Below are 18,233 nucleotides of genomic sequence, written 5' to 3' on the forward strand. Positions count from 1 at the left end.
TCATAAGTATTGACTCTTTTAAAATTTTGCGCTTACCCGATTCTGGTTGGCTGTATTATTGTTGTTTCCATTTATCGAATAGGATTAGCAGCTTGAAAATAAACTGAAAGAGGTGGTACTGGTGTTGTGCAGCTTTAATTTTGTTGGCTATTGTGATGATGCATGGATTGGCAATGCAATGTCTCGAATTTCGTAATTTTTATATGAATATGAATGTGTGGGTGGGTTGGCGCATGGCCGAAGGGTAGGGTAGGTTACTGCGATGGTAGATGAAGAAGCAGTGCTGCGCCGTTCACCTGCAACCCTGTCTGGCAGTGTGCTAAAATATATCAAAAGCAACAGAAACAGCTGGTGCCATTTTTAAGAGTGCCGCGTTTTGCTCTCAGTATGGGAGGTGGTGGTGGAGCCACGGGGGACACCAACGGTAGTACAGAGCCACATGGATTGGGACTTGTCTTCTCACATAATCACTTGTTCTTCCGCTGTTCACTTGTTAGTCCAACGTCAACCGGTCAACCCTGTTCTTTAGAATCTGCCTATGTGTCTACGTGTCTACGTGTCATTATTTTTTAGACTACACAACACTTAATATACGTCTTGTACTTTACCACCAAACACGTGAAACCATTACACTTAATTACTGCTACTCTATATAAAATCATTAACTATTTTTCTTACTTTCATTTTGGGTTTACATTACAACTGTATCAAATATTCGTAAACAGTTCTACCAGCCAAAAAAGAATATAGCAGTAATTAAGTGATATGGTGTATTTAATTAGAAGTTTATTGTTATTTATGTATATTTAATGGTTACTTTATGAATGATGATGTTGGAGAAAGTGTGAGCAAAAATTAAAATTTACAGGCATAAAGTTAAGAGGGGTTAGCGTGAATGTGGTGCTTCCCATAATTATGGCTAGTGGGTTCCTTTGCTTGTTTATTTGCTCTCTCTCATGCTATTCTCCTGTTCTTCCTCTGGCCTGGTTCCATTTCTCCTAAAAGCTAAGTGGGCCTGGTCTCTCGCACCAGGTTTGCTTTCTTTTTAAAGCTACTGTTCATGTGGAATCATCGCTCACAACAAAATAAAATGTGGAATCCTTGCATATGCTTCCTGTTGCGACAAACTGACAATACATTTTCGTTTCTTTAAACATTACACTGAATTTATTCGAGAACGAAAACAAAGTTTTGACTGGGCTGCATCCCGACACTTTTAAAGGGTAAATATTCGATAGAATTTAGCTGTAATTTGTCCAGATTCAAAAGTGGTGATTAAATTCATGTCAGTATATATTCTTCGTTGGAAAATAATTATGTTGTCTTATGCACGTTAAGGGATTAATAATATTGTCCCGCGGAAAAGGAAGTAATGTATATACGTGAGTTGTGAAAGCGGATTCGTGATCCATGGAAGCCTTGACAAGTAAATCTAGATACATGAAAGAGTTGCTATGATTAGTAAAAGGTGATGATTAATTGGACACTTTTAGATTCAGATGACAGGATTGAATTTGGTTGTGTTGTAAAATGTGGGGAGAAGAAAAGAAAAAGAAACATGTACTGCTAAGATTGGAGTGGCATTGCTAAACTTGTGTATTCCATAATAAATGATTGTGATGTATAAAAAAATAAGGGTTACTGAAGTTACCTACACCGAAAGTGAGAATGGTCAAGGGTGCTTTATTGTTTTTGGGGTTAAAGTCAAATATGCTTTCATTGGGTTCATTAATGGGTTCTCCGAGATTGGCATGAATGTGATGATGGAACTGGGGCCATAGCCCCACCCATGTTGTTGGTTTTATTTTATGCCCTAAAAATATTGCAGAGGATATTTTGGCCCAGTTGCTCCTACCTAATTAATGGAATTTCATCATTCTCACTCGTCTCATACCTTCTATTTTCTACGTTCACAAGGAAACTGCACTTGCTTTTAACATTTCTCACTGTGACGGGATGATATGCGTGAAAAGAATTAATCTCCCTATTCATGCACTCTTCCCCCACACACTTGTAAATCCGATTACAACAAAATAAAACCAAGGTGATTTCTATTTTAGTATTTCCATTTTTAAGTTATATAATTTATCCCCGCTTATTAGTCTACCTGGTCTTATGTAAGATATTCAATTTCAATTTTTTCTAATTATTATTATTATTGAAAATTTAAATACTTTTATTTGAATAAAAACGAACAAATTGTGTAAGGTGATGTTGTAATCCTTGTATAAACTTACTTTAGCTGATTTATGATGAATTTTCCATAAAAGAACTGCTATAGTCCAATGACATTTTTTCTTTCCTTGATACGAATGGGCCGCTTCTTTTGTTTACATTTTGAAGTATGAGTTAAAAGTTTTTATTTAAATAAAAATGAACAAAATGAGAAAATTGAGTAAGGTGATGTTATAATTCTTCCATAAACCTTAGCTAATTGATGATGGATTTTCCATAATAATAAAAAAAAAAAAAACTGTTATAATCCAGTGACATATTTTCTTTTTGTGATACGATTGGGCCGATACCTGTTCACATTTTGAAGCCCGTCTTAAATTGAGTTTAATGATTATATACAGGCAATTATTCATAAGTTATCGTTGAAATGATTTTTATCATAATTATTGGAAAAGTAAATATAATAATGCTTTATGACTGGGCAATAGTATAAAATTGGTTTATAATGTGGGTGTGTATACTTTCTTAGTAAAATCTCAGTGATACTGTCAGTATTAAAAGGCCAATGTGTGTTTATTGTAATAAAATAAACTAAAAATTGTTACTGGTATAAGAAAGTTGCACTTTTGATTTCTTTTGAAGGAACTATTGTTTGTAGTCATTTAAAACGAGACTCCACTATTTTTCTCTTGTTGGGTTGGTTGGACCTGAGAGTTTTTTTTTTCTTTTTTTTTTATTTCTTCCGATGAGAATAGCAGTTGGAGTTTCAAAACATTTACAATCCAGGTAATTTCTTTCCGTAGCCCTATACGGGAGTAGTCAAAAGACCAAATTGACCCCCAGTTGTCACCATTCGGTTGTCGTTGTCGTCCCTTTGTCATCGTCGCAATCACTCTTGTCTATGTGTTGTTATAGATGAACTCAATGTAGAGAGTGTGTCATGCATTAATGTGAAATAATTTTTGTATAAAAAAAAACTTTACTATTGTATAATATAAAAGTTAGAAAATGAGTTTTAGAATGTATAATTTGGAAAACACTTTATGAAAATATAATTTCGTATTATGTTATTTAATTTTGTTTCATTAAAAAAATACTTCAAATTGTATAATTTATAAGTAAAATAATGTTCTAAGTTTTGCAATTCAAAAGTAATCTTTTAAAAATAAAGGGACAATTTTCGTATTTATAGTGTGTAGAAAAAAAAATATGGTGGTATAAAAAGAAATCTCCTAAAGTTCACTGTGGAATGAATTGGGCTACATTTGGATACCTTCGACCCATGAAGAAATTTGGTAGTATAAAACTAATTTAAAGGGTAAAATTAATTTTGGATGCCACTGGATCGAGAGGCATTTGGTGGAGAATATGATATATAAACAGCATAAAACATTACTGTTGTGAAATAAAGCGAATAACAGAGAGAATAGTAGATAATAAAGAAGAGAAGAAACAATAGAGAATAGAGAACGAGAGAATAGGGAGTAACTTATCTGTGTATTATTATTGATAGGAAGAGTCCTATTTATAGATACAATATGTAATCCATAAAGGAAACAAATCAACTTAGTTAATACAAATATTTACCATAAAGAGTAATGAATCATATTAGTAAATGTATCAAATCAATGGACAATCATTAATTCATAACACTCCCCCTTGAGTGTCCATTGATAAAGAATGTGTCTCGTTAAAACCTTACTAGGAAAAACCCTTTGGGATAAAAAACTTAGTGAAGGAAAAAGAGTACAACATTCTGTATTCTTTAATACAATATTGTTCATTACATATTCTATTTCTCCCCCTCATGTAAACTTACATCATTAAGGTGAGTCCGAATTTGTAAGTCATTTGCTCAAAAGTTTTTCTTGGCAAAAACTTTACAAATAGACTTGTCATATTTTCAGAAGAACGAATTTTTGGATATCTATATCATCCTTTCAATTGAACAATACACTATTGTCTTCATATATGGTTGTTGATTCCATCTTTCTCGGGGATAGTCACAAGTTTCTTGCACATGTTGAATTATAAACCTTAACCAAACATATTCACAACTTTTCTCGTAATTTTGTATGATTAGACGATGTTGCTACTATGGTTTGTTTCATATACCTTCATGAAATCATTGTGCTACCACATGTGTACAAACATCTTGTTTGTGATCAACCATTGTAACATTGTAAGAGTATGTAAAATAACATGCATATCCATAACCCATTGGTCTGAATCTGAATCATTTGGATGGAATAAGCTCATATTCGTAATACCCTTAAAGTAACGAAGTATATGTTTTACTCCAAACCATTTTCTTCTTGTAGTTGAAGAACTATATCTTGCTTAACAAATTTATAGCAAATGCAATATTAGATCGAGTATAATTCGCAAGATACATTAGTGTTTCTATGACACTAAGATATGGTGCTTCTAGACCAAGAAGATCTTCATCATTCTCTTGAGGTCTAAGAAGAGTCTTTATCAACATCTAACGACCTCACAACTATTAAAGTGCATAATGGACATGACTTGTCCATTTAGAACATTTTAAGCACCTTAATTATATAAGCTTCTTGACGTATAAAAACACCTTTATTTGAATACTCAATTTCTAATTTCAAATAAGACTTTGCCCTTCAAAGATCATTCATCTCAAATTATTTCTTTGAGTAATCAATTGCCTTTGTGAGCTCATTAGGAATTCCAACGATGTTTATGTCATCTACATAAACAATAATTATGGCAAATTCATTATTTGGATCTTTTCATATAAATACAAGAACAAATAGGATCATTTTTATATCCTTCTTTTAATAAGTACTCAATAAGACGGTTATGCCACACACGTCTTGATTTCTTTAATCAATAAAAGAGCATGTTCAATTTTATTGAATAACCCTCTTTAGAGTTTGTCTTGTTGGACAAATAAAATCCTTCAGGGATTTTCAAATAAATATGATTCTCAAAAGAATCGTACGAATAGGTTGTAACATCATCCATTAGATGTAAATGCAAACCTTGTTGTGCAACTAGGATAATCGAATATTGTAATGTTGTTGCATCCAATACTAGTGAACATGTTTTTTCACTAATCAATACAAGGTTTTGTGAACAACCTTGAGCAACCAATTATGCTTTGTATCTAACAATTTCATCATTTTTAATTTGATTTTTGCGCAAAAAACCATATGTACCCAATGAGTTTCATAACTTTAGGTGTGCGAACTATATGTTCAAAAACCTTTCGTTTAGCAAACAAATATAATTATGCTTCTTTGCATATTTTCATTTTTGGTCAATCTTTTCTTTGCCGACAATCTTCAATGATCATTGTTTATTGATCCTCATTGTCATTCATAGCATTCATCGCTATGTTATAAGTAAAAGTTTCGTCAATGTTAACTTCATTTTGGTTCCATATTATATGATTCATGACATAATTTATTGAGATCTCATCATTTTCAACCATTTCAGGTACCTGAGGTTCTTCTGGAACCAAATCATTAATTATGTCAAATGAATCTTTTGGGATTTCAACCTTTTCGATTAGGTTATTTTGCATATTAGCCCCTTTTCTCATTCAAGAGTTTTTATCTTTGGAACCAATAGGTCTACCACGCTTCAAACGTGTTCACATGAGTTTTTCAACCCTTTTTTTTTCCGCATCATAATAACTGATCATGTCAAACAAGGCAATCATTTTGATTTGTAAACTTCTGGTTTACCATGACATGCATTTAAATTGTACTAATAAACTTGTAGTACAAACTATAAGAGAATGTTGATAATTTCTCCAATACACTTTCTTTTTCAACTCAATCATAGAGATATAAAGATATTTCATATCTTTTTCATTGTTTGTCTCAATATAATATCCATTTAGACAAATATCATTGAAACTTAATAAGTTTTTATTCAACTTCTTGGTAGAAGTATAATAGCTCTTATAAAGTCTTCAAATATATTTGTAGTACTATAAATAATACAAACATTGATGTCTCGCATTATCAAACAAGAGAAAAATGTATTACTCTTGAGAATTATATAAGTTGTTGCACTATCAATAAGACACATTTGATACTAGTGCAAACATTCGTTTTTTATATAAACGTAAATTTCAATCTGAGATTTTTTTGTAACACTCTCATAATCAATGAGGTGATCAGTGCTTCCATTTTCTTTAGCAAAGAAAATAACAATATCAAGATGAGTAGCATCCATATGGCCATAATCAGAATTACCATCTTCATAAGCAAATTGTGTTTCTATGTTCTTCTCATTATTTGTAAGATGCTCTGGTGTACAATAAGTACAACTCAAATGGCCTTTACCATCGTAATGATAATATATACCTTCATCTTTTTGTCAATATTTTCACATTTTTCTTTTCCTTTTTTCACATTATCGTGCCACTTCTGGTGACAAAATGTGTCTTTGAAATTTTATTTATAACCATGTCCAAAATCAAGATCATGATCGATCATGAAAATATAAATAAAATGTTGCTGCATTCACTTCTGGGAATGGAGCAGAACCAATTTGGACAGGTTTCATGATTTTTTATCAAAAGCTCATTGCTTTGTTCAGCCATACAAAGACATGAAATAAATTCATAATATTGATTGTTGCATTCACTTCTGGGAATGGAGCAAATTAGGCGGATCTCATGATTTTTCATCAAAAGCTTTATTGCTTTGTCCAGCCAGCCATACATAGGCATGAAATAAATTCATAATATTTGTGAATCCTTATTCACAATATTTTTGTCGCATGAGCAAATTAGTTGCTTAGATGTTTTATTTCTTTATTTAATGGTATCCCAATATCCATTGTATCTTAAATGTATTTCAACATTTAAAATCCAATATAAGGAATTCTTCCTTGTAGTATCAAGGGTCACAAATCTAAATTTTGCAACGTTTCGCGTGTTTAGAACTAGCACATAAAATAATAATATTAATAATAATAATCATCATCAAAATAATAATAATAATAATAATCACCATCATAATAAAAATAATAAGAGAGAGATGAAAATTGATAAATTCAAACAATTCTTATCATAAGAGAGGAAGAATATAAGGTAAAACTATAAATTGAGAAAGGATTAGAAAGAGCCTGGATTGAGAACGCATAACACTATCATTAAAGAGAAAAAGCTTCCACTAGTCCTCAATTCGTTGGAGCATCGTGCTGATAACGTGTTGTGAAATAAAGCGAATAACAGAGAGAATAATAGATAATAAAGAAGAGAAGAAACAATAGAGAATAGAGAACGAGAGAATAGGGAGTAACTCATATGTGTATTATTATTGATAGGAAGAGTCCTAATTATAGATACAATATGTAATCCAGAAAGGAAACAAATCAACTTAGTTAATACAAATATTTACCATAAAGAGTAATGAATCATATTAATAAATATATCAAATCAATGGACAATCATTAATTCATAACAATTTCATATCAGGAGAAGTCTTAGATTCACTAATTTATAATTTCAATTCCCATTAACATTTAATTGCATATTTGATTCTCTAAATTTTTAAATTACATAATTACGATTTACGCCCACCATTAATAATAAAATTTTGATAGGTCCTTTCATCCTCCTAACAGTATCATAGCAAGGTTTAATATTTATGAAATTGCATCTTTCTTTTAGAAATTAAATGATGTACTGAAAATTAACTAAAATTTCTCAGGTTCGAAAGACTAAAGTATGTGATTAAATTTAAAAAAAAAATACTAATATTACATATTTATAAAATTATAAAGATTAAAAACTGATTTAAGCTTGCAAGTATTTTGACTTTAACTTCCGTACCATGATAAATGATTGTTCGTATAATTTTAATTTTTACACGAAAATACCTACTAATATATAATTTGTTTAAAAACGTAAACCAATGTTTTCAAGAATAAAAATAAAATTTTTTGACTGTTTAATATCTTTTCTTTGTTTTGTAACTTTTATTTATTTTTAAAATAGCGAGAGAACGAAAAAAAGTTTGAGCTGTTTTCATGATTTTTTTTTTTTAAAATAGTATTGATATTTAATGCATTTTTCCAAGTGACCTAGTAAGTTTTTAAATTTTAGAAAACTGAAAATTAGTTTTAAAGCATTAAAGAAACAAGACCCGGATATTTTTTCTTTTTTGGTATGAAGGAGTGGCTAGTGTGGCAGTGGCTGCATCTTGTTCGGGTATTGGTATGTCTTTGGGCCCAAGCGGAGTGAGTATAACCCAACGCTCCAATCAATTTTACTAAAAAGGCAAACCAGACAATAGGCTGGCCCAATAATTCAGACTCCAAATGGAAAAACCTAATGACTCTTAATCTGAATGTCCCCACGTGGCGACACCTGGTCATTTCATGCATAATAATCCTCCATAAGAACCTTATAGATATGAGTGTAGCGGAGAAATTCTTGGTACATGTTTTATAACATCACATGTTTCTCCTAGTTTATCCAGTTGTTTGGAACTTTGATCGTAACAACTGATACATAACTATTCACTTCTGCAATCGCTTTCTTGATTGTTACCACTCATGCTATTGTGCTCTGGGATATCATAACACACACAACAAATAACTCTTCATCAAGCGTCTCTGTTTAACAGCTATACCTGTTAAGAAAATAAATAATGTTTTTTTTTGTTTTTGTTTTGTTGAAGTGGCTTAGTTGTTTTTTAACGTGATGTGTTGAAAGATGAGAAGGGCATAGAATAAGAGTTGGAGAAATAAAAGAATGAAAGGAAAAAGGAAAGATCTAGATGAAGAAGAAGTGGAAAGTGGGCCTGGGAAGAGTAGATGCGTTCGCTTTCATGTTGGGCTGGAGGAGTCCCCATTTGGGCTTCTCTTATTGATTTGGACAGGTGATGGAAATAATTTTCCGGAAGAGGTTGGTTTGTTAGTGATATGCATAGCCCACACTCACTTCCATCTTCTCTCTTCACACTTACTCACTCGGACCCACGTGACTTTAATAAGACAATTTAACAATTGGACTGTAGCAACTATGTCGGACTAGGATCCCACTCACTCTTCACTTCATAAATATTTCCTTCTGACTTTTATTTTCTCCTTCATCTCTTAGCTTCTGACTTTCATCTAACAACTTGCCTTCAATTATTCATATTCAACAACAACATCTTTTCATGCTTCAAGTTAAATATCTCCCACATTTACAATTAGTTTCAGATAATAGAGATTTAGCAGTAAAAAACTTTCTGATGAGGGCCAAATTTTCTTACAACCTTGGGTCAGAATCACCAGTTAAACTTTTTTTTTGTTTCCTTTAAAAAAAAACACGAATTATAATGCACGGTTTATTTGGTGAAAAAATAGATTATGGACATGCTGCATGAAATAGGGCTTTGGCCACTTAGAAATGGATTTATCACATGCTTTTGTTGGAAAGAAAACAAACTTTTAAATATATTGTACCTTATTTAAATTTATGCATTTAAAGTTAGAAATATATTAAACTTTGATAAACAATATTCCCATAAAATAAAAGGCTAGGAAAAAAGTGAAACATAAGGAATTAAAAAAAAGAATGATCATTTGTGTATCTCAAAATTCAAGTAATCAATCTCTTATATAACATTAACATTCATAATCCGATTTACAACAAGATTAATAAATAACATGCAGTCATTTAAATCAACACAAAAGAAAGGCTAACTATTTTTTCAAAAAATAGTTAGTTATACATTCTAAAATAGAAAAGCACGAGATAATAATAGGAAAACATATGAAAATAATATTCAATTTTTTTCTAGAAATAATTATTATTTTTATGACAAAGACATATCTATTTCAAAAAGATTATCATCTTCATAAAGAGAAAATAGAAAAACTAGTAAAATATTTTATGAAAATAAATAAATATCAATCACGTTTTATTATCTAAATATTAAAAGTATCATTATCTAAATTTAAAATATTAAAAGCTTTGCTTGCAGCAATAAAGGAAAAAAAAAAAGGTCGTGTACATTCATACACTAATATAACGAAGATAAACCACCTTTAAAATTCATTATACCCTACAGTTACATGTCTGGTCTAACCCCAAATTAAATAGAAGATTATAATTGCTGGTTTAATTATATATATATATATATATATATATATATATATATATATATATATATATATATATATATATATATATACTTTGAAAAAATTACAATAGTATTATTTACTGTTATTTTAGTAAATTTTTATATTCACACTTATTAAAGGAGAGAGAAAAAGTAACCTAAAAATATTAAACAAGTAAATAAATAAAAAATAATATAAAATTAAAAATTTTAATTCTGCATTGTGAATTAGAAAGAAAATTTAGAGAAATAATATAGCTCGAGGTGGGACATAATGAAAATGAAAATAGAGTGCGGGCCGCATGAAGAGTGCGCGCCTCTCTTGCATGTGAAGGTCTTTTTGGTGTGCCATTTTTATTTATGTTTGTTTATTTATTTTTTCACTATTAATAAGAATTATATTTTTTTCATTACTTTTATTCAAATAAAAATCTCAATTAATTTAATGATGCATCTTCCAGAATTTATTTATATCACTGGATATCACGTTTAATTCGAAAGTATTGATTAAACTAAAACATTCTCTCCTAATAACTTTTGTATATGTATGTATAATAATAATTTATTATTTTTTCTTAACTTGAATTTGATTGGAGGAAGAAATCAACTGTTTTGACCCGAAACTATGAAAGAAAGGGAAATCAGTAGGAAGAATCGGTAGATACGTATACATTTAGTTAAATTTATAGAATAAAAAGGTTATCAACCAGCAGATTAAAGTTATATTAAATAATATTGTTATGTGAAGGAAATAATGACAGTTTTGTGGATTTTTTTTTCTAGCTACAAAATTTGTCAAAAATAACGTTGGACAACTGGGAAAATTAATTTAAAGTTCAAAGTTAGAAGTGTTGTACCCCAAAAAGGAGCTTATTAAGTAAGACTTCCAATGTGAAACACACTTTTACAACATCAATTTTTTTGTTGAGAGAGTCCAGTATGGTTGGAATTTTGTTCAAAACAGTGGTTAGAGAATGCAATTGAGCGGATGTTGAGAATTAATATTCTTTCTTGTTATTTGAATGTGTGAGAAATATATTTATTAAAGTTGGTAGAGGTAATTTTCGTTGACCTCAATGTACTAATTAATGGATATGACAATGATTGAGCAAATTTGGTTTTTCACTGAGAAGTCACGAGTAAGATAGAGAAGCATTGAGAATGGGCAGGGTCCCAAGGAACCTACTACATTGAATAAAGGAAACAATCAGCAATGTGGATCATGGCGATGTTTTCCGGTGAGTGAATAATGAACTAATTAATGTTAGCATGATGTGTTTGCAAACATTTTAGGCAAATTCTTAACCTATGTGGCTACTCTTTTCTCATATCCAGATTGAAACATTTGTAACATGAAGTTCGTAAATTTACACATTCGTGGGTTGTTTAATATTTTGCATCAGGTATTATATGGTTGGAAATTCTGAAATAAATCAATTTGACTGTATATAAATGGGTGAGAATTGAATTAAATTTAAAATTTACTTTTTAACATGTCATCCTTTATATTAAATTTATTCCTCTTAAATAAAATTTTGGATTCAATTCAAAAGATAGAAAAAGAAACCGGTTTGAAAGACATTTTTCACTAAAAAATAGTAATATTTTCTTGAAAAGAATAGTTGTTTGTTATTGGCCAGAGCAACTTAAAACCTTCCAGAGGCATCTACGCGATGAAGAAGAAAATATGTTTTGGCATTTTTACTAATAATGATTCATTGATTTGGGGGTGTTCCAATATTGGGTGTAACAAAATTGGAAGGATTTTGATTTTGTATCCATGTAACACTGGTTTGATCATGAGTTGTGTTTGTTAGAGTTAAAATATAATCGATTGCATCAATCAGTTCGTTCTACCTCAATGAAAGACCGAATTTGTTGTTGTTTGCTGGGAAAGAATTATATGGGGTACCCTATTCCCACCCTTGTCCTTCAAACTTCAATTTGGACAACATTATTAATTCATATTATTAATTCGCATTATTAATTCCTCAATGCACTAATTCACATTATTAATTCTAGATTGCCGGAGTGAAATTAAAGGGTGGGGACTTTAACTACTTTGTCTTTATTCTATACCACTCATTCATCTTTCCCTTTCAAATTTCATTCCTTGCTTTTATTTAATGGAGTTAACTTTCTTTTTTTAGAGTTAGGTTAATTTTAAATTATCACTCATGTTTCTTTTAATAAAATAAATAAATAAATATAATCCAGATTCTCTACTGATATTTTTTATGTCTACTAATATTTTTATGTCAGTCTTTGTTAAACATTAAAAATACTTTGATGTTGGTATTTTAAAAATGTTTTTAATATATTTTTAAAACATTAAAAGTAATTATTATCAGTGTGTTTTGAAAGCATAAGAGCGATAATATATAAAATTTGGTAAAAAATTATAATTAAAAAATATATATTGCACATGGATTTAAAAAGTCATAAAGCATTTGTCTCATTTTTAACTTAGATATAAGTTTTTAAAATAAGTACTTGATAATGAAGTAAAATTTGAGTTTATGTTATCTACATAGTGTTTAAAACTTAAAATTACTTTATCAACATAAATTATCTCATTGACACACAAACTATAAATAAAATAGTATACTTGCATGCATTCTAAAATATTAAAAATTTCCACCAAAACACTATCTTATAGATATTTTATAAATGATGTGCTTAAATCTTTAAACTTTTATAATTCTTTATATTTTGTAGAACCTTTTAGTAAGACTACAAAAATTATAAAGAAAACTTATTTCTTGTAAATTATTTAATTTGAAAGGAAAAAAAAAAACTTCATGAAATATAAAAATTTCTTAAACAAAATAATTGTTTTGAAAACTTAATGGACACCTAATTTAAAAACTGGTATATGGGGTTTTACTTTTTCAAACTTTCATTATCGGGACTTAGTGTAATAATTACTACTATATTCATTAAAATTGTGATATGCATCATTTTAAAAAGAGACAGAAAAACAATACCTAGCAAGGAAGTCATTTGTCATTGACTAAAAATGTGATATAAAGGAAGTCTATTACATAGTTTTCACGATCTTGCATAAAATTGGTCGGAGATGGAACTCATTTTCAAAATGTCAAATTTAGTTATCCATTCTCATTTGGTTGAGTGTACGATTTGAACCTTGCTATACTTTGTATAGTCAAACATGTCCTGTACTGATATCACTATAGTCTAACTTAATTAGTGTAAACTTTTATTACGCTTACTGTTTCAAATCAACCTAATTAATGGTAAAGAATTATCCCCAATCTAAAAAAGTTAATATAACAATAGTTTAATATTTTAAACAATAACAAATTAGTTTAGACTGTAAGATTGTTTAATTAAGATTTCTTATTTGAAAACTTAGATCTTAACTCTGTTAATATAGTTAGTTACTATAGTTTATTATACCAATAATAGGTAGCATTCTTTAGTCGCGTATGTGACAAATACTGTGTAATGAACAAGGTCTAATTTGGTACTTGATATGGTTAATTTGTTTAGCCTTTTCATGGTTTTGAATGAAATGGTAGGAATCCACACATCAAAAACACATTTTACTGCACAATGTATCATTATCATTTAAAACTCTTTATTTCAAATCCTTTTGACCATGAAAGAGTTGTACTCCAGCTGAGAGCACACGAGGGAAAGAGCTTGTACAGTTGCCAAAAGACCCTCAAATCCTCCATTTCAAAATGATTTATGGACATTGAAAATATTAATCAACACTCTCTATCCATATAGAGAGAGAGAGAGAATTAAAAATGGTAGATTTTTAAAATATATGGTATGATTAGAAAAAGATATAAATAGAGGGGAAAATGAAATTATTTAAAAAAAGAAAATAATGTAAAGAAGGATAAAAGGAAACTAGGGGCTATACAAATCAATGCGCGGATAACTCGTGGATCCGCACCAATTAACTACTTTACCAACCCAGTTAGGTTTTCTTTCTTTGCATCAAACAATTACTTTACAAAGAAAGAGAGAGATTAACTACCTAAAACTGGATGATCTGGCTTTCACTTTAACAATAGGTAAAAAGCGTGAAGCGATTCAAAAGAGGTTATTGAATTTTGGTATTGTGTTATATTGGTAAATAAGTAAACGGTAAGTGTGAAAGGGATAAATGAGGAAGAGGGTAATCCAGTAGAATGGTAACAGTGGTGATGAGAGAGAAAGGTAAGTTTGACCAGATTTTGGTATTTGATTTAGTTGTATGGTTACGTGACAGTATCTGTAGGAAAGGAAGATATGTGTCAAGGTGGTAGCAGCAAAAATTAGAAGACGCTAGCTAAGAAAAGAAACAGAGAGAGGTGATTTGGGATGAATGAAGAAATTGGCCGACAAAATGAGAGGGCAACCAGGGAGCAATGCGGTCCATGCTGTGGGTACCCTAGGATCCAAATTCAGCTTTCTGGACCCTCTCGCTCTCAACCCATTTTCCATGTAATTTCCTGTCGGTACGCTGTTCATATACAGCCGCTACACACTCTACTGTATTCCCTTCCCATCACCTTACACCATTTTTGTTTTCTTTTTTTCTCTTTTTTTTTTACCCCTTTTAATACAATTGAATTTATGTAATGGAAACTTATATAAGAAAAAAAATCTCAGGATGTCTTGTGTTGTATACCACGCGAGGGTGTTCCCATGCAACACACTTGTTACTATTCATAATACTAAAAAATTACTTTTCAGTTCTTTACTTCTTTTTCAAGTACGTTTATCATATTTAAGTTCATTTTTTCAATTTTTTAAAATTTGTAATTTTAGTCGTTTTATAAAGGTATAAAACTTATCATATATATGTATATTATTTTTTTAATGATTAAATTTAATATTCAATGATGATTTTTAGGGTAAAAGTGACTAAATTTATATATTTTTGAAGTTTGATAACTAATTAATAATTTTTAAAGTGACAGAATGATGGGCGGTGGGGAAAGTGCGTACAGTTAACACATTCATTTGAAGGATTTGCCACCTCTTATCTCTCTAGTAAGCAATTCTCTCTCCTCGTAAGCAAAGAGACACTACTCGGTCAAAAGTGTCATATTTAACATCACGTGGCCCTATGTGCCAATGTGATTTTGGCATGTATACATGACCCCACCTATATCCCTCTTCCCCCACCAATTGCTACATATAAATACCATGCCTTGTGCACTACTTCCCCCACCAATCCTCTTCAACATTTTAGTACAAAAGGATTTAGAACCTTCACTTTATACTCTCTCATACACCTTCTTTCTTCAAATCGCTTTTAAAGCTACTCTATTGCTTCAGCCTTTCTCCTTTTCCAGGGGCTTTGATTTAATTTCCTCATACTTCTTTTCTGATAGCAAATCTCAGACATCTCTTTCATCCTTTTCCCACTCTTACCCAGAAAAAACAAAAAATGAAGTTGTTGTCTACAAAAGCCACATGCAACTCTCATGGCCAAGATTCCTCATACTTCCTAGGATGGCAGGAATACGAGAAAAACCCCTACGATGAGCTTCTGAATCCCGAAGGAATTGTTCAGATGGGTCTCGCAGAGAATCAGGTTAGGAATTAATTCTCGTTGTGACAATATTGTTTCTTGATGCGCACAGTCACCTTCTATTATTATGAATAATAATCAATAAAAAGACAAAAAAAGAACTACCGAAAAGAAACAAAGAAGCAGAATTCACTGTATACGCTTTTGCGTAATATGAATCTAGCTACAGCTTCGACATGCCATCTTATCAAGCTTTATCGAGTGACATCCTAATAATTAAGGTGGTGAGTTAATGAAATTTTTTGTCATTATTTTCAGCTCTCTTTCGATCTCCTAGAGTCTTGGCTCGCTAAAAACCCTGACGTGGCGGGATTCAAGAGCGATGGCAAATCCATATTCCGAGAGCTTGCTCTGTTTCAGGACTACCATGGCCTCCCTTCCTTCAAGAAGGCATTGGTGGACTTCATGGCAGAGATTCGAGGAAACAAAGTGACTTTTGATCCCGACCACATTGTTCTAACAGCTGGTGCCACGTCAGCAAACGAGACCCTCATGTTTTGTCTTGCTGAACAAGGAGATGCGTTTCTCCTTCCCACTCCTTATTACCCTGGGTGCGTATTAATTTCATCTTTTTCGATAGTAACTTGTATAACATTCTGCATGCTTCTTTTGCAATACTATAAATAATGCCCACAAACAGGAATCATCATCTCACATCTTAAATAACATATCATGTTTAAATGTTGTGTCAATCTCTCTCCATAAATATTATTTATTGTCTACAAGGAGAGAGACAAATGCACTATTTGAACATGATCTTATTTTCCTAAAATTTGACGTAAGAAAAGACAATATATCCTATTACACATACACACATAACCACGTGGTAGTTCTTTTTTGCTCCCCATACATATCTCTGATGTTGCTTGCGCTTGTGCAGATTCGATAGAGATCTCAAGTGGCGAACTGGGGTGGAGATCGTTCCAATACAATGCACTAGCTCCAATAACTTCCAAATCACTGAAGCCGCTTTGAAACTGGCTTACGAAGACGCGAAGAAGCGCAATCTCAGAGTCAAAGGCGTGTTGGTCACAAACCCATCCAACCCACTTGGCACTACCATGTCCCGGAGTGAATTGAATCTTCTCGTTGACTTCATCAAAGACAAAAACATGCATTTGATAAGCGACGAGATTTACTCCGGTACCGTTTACAATTCCCCAGGCTTCGTCAGCATCATGGAAATCCTTAAGGACAGAAATGACCTTAAAGATTGTGGTACCAATGTTTGGGACCGTGTTCACGTTGTGTATAGTCTCTCCAAAGACTTGGGTTTACCAGGATTCCGTGTGGGCGCAATCTATTCTGAAAACGAGGTCGTTGTGGCGGCTGCGACAAAAATGTCAAGCTTTGGCTTGGTTTCCTCACAAACTCAGTACCTCCTCTCAGCCATGCTGGGTGATAAGAAATTCACTAAAAACTACATCTCTGAGAACCTAAAGAGGCTGAAACGACGCCAGAGAAACCTTGTTTCAGGCCTCCAGAAAGCAGGCATTAGTTGTCTTAAGACCAACAATGCAGGCTTGTTTTGTTGGGTTGACATGAGGCACCTTCTCCATTCCAACACATTCGAAGCTGAGATGGAGCTCTGGAAGAAGATACTCTACGAGGTTCGGTTAAACATATCCCCAGGGTCGTCCTGCCACTGTACCGAACCTGGCTGGTTCCGGATGTGCTTTGCTAACATGTCCGAAGAAACTCTAAACCTAGCCATGAAACGGTTGAAGACCTTCGTCCAAGAGTCAACTCACGACAACGGGTGCACCACGAAAAGAGTTCAGTCTTCAAGAAGAAAGTCACTCTCCAATTGGGTATTCCGGCTATCTTCTCGCGAACATCGTGAACAAGAAGAACGATAGCCCGGCGGTGACGTGAACTGTGCTAAGTCTGAACGCACGCACAATTAACTTTATTATTTTTTCCTCCCCGAATATTCTTGGTGGAGTTACAACTACGTAGCTATAGTTATTGTTATTTACTATTACTATTTTTTTTAAATGATGAAATTGTAGCTAGAGAAGACGAGCACTCTATCCATGTGGATGTAAAGTGTTGTCTTTTAGTTAGTGAGCTACCATCGTTTGTACAACTTCCATCTCAATCATCGTTACCTTAGGCATGAAAAATCTTATTAGTGTACCTTGGATGAAAAGTTTGAAATGTGCAATTTATGAATTATCAATTAGTGTAGCCTGAGTTTATTTCTAGTTAGTAATGAATGATATATATGGTACATAGGTGGGAACGTCGACAAAAAGAAAAAAAAATGTTATGTATATGTGTGAACACTCACATTGCTTCAAAGCTTACATATGTATCGTATATAATAGCACCGGCAAGATCAGCGTCACACACCATTGGTTCTGCCGACGCTGACACGGTATTTTTTATTTTAT

General features: G+C 31.8%; 1 protein-coding gene across 1 annotated transcript; it reads left to right on the forward strand.

Annotated features, from left to right (window-relative positions):
* The first annotated feature begins 15,487 nt into the window (after positions 1-15,487).
* On the forward strand, positions 15,488-18,019 carry ACS5 (ACC synthase 5). Its single transcript, XM_028057542.2, has 3 exons — positions 15,488-15,840; positions 16,096-16,388; positions 16,718-18,019. The coding sequence occupies exons 1-3, from the start codon at positions 15,694-15,696 to the stop codon at positions 17,694-17,696; spliced, it is 1,419 nt and encodes a 472-aa protein (XP_027913343.1). The 5' UTR covers positions 15,488-15,693; the 3' UTR covers positions 17,697-18,019.
* Positions 18,020-18,233: the final 214 nt, after the last annotated feature.

The sequence above is a fragment of the Vigna unguiculata genome, chromosome 2, assembly GCF_037176805.1.
Source record: "Vigna unguiculata cultivar grain cowpea cultivar isolate G323 ecotype 2 chromosome 2, ASM3717680v1, whole genome shotgun sequence".
Lineage (NCBI taxonomy): Eukaryota > Viridiplantae > Streptophyta > Magnoliopsida > Fabales > Fabaceae > Vigna > Vigna unguiculata.

Bases quoted from the DNA above. Each gene is read 5' to 3' on its own strand.
- ACS5 (XM_028057542.2), top strand. From the start codon at position 15,694: ATGAAGTTGTTGTCTACAAAAGCCACATGCAACTCTCATGGCCAAGAT. The intron at 15,841-16,095 runs GTTAGGAATTAA...CATTATTTTCAG, and splicing joins TGGGTCTCGCAGAGAATCAG to CTCTCTTTCGATCTCCTAGA. The intron at 16,389-16,717 runs GTGCGTATTAAT...GCGCTTGTGCAG, and splicing joins CCCACTCCTTATTACCCTGG to ATTCGATAGAGATCTCAAGT.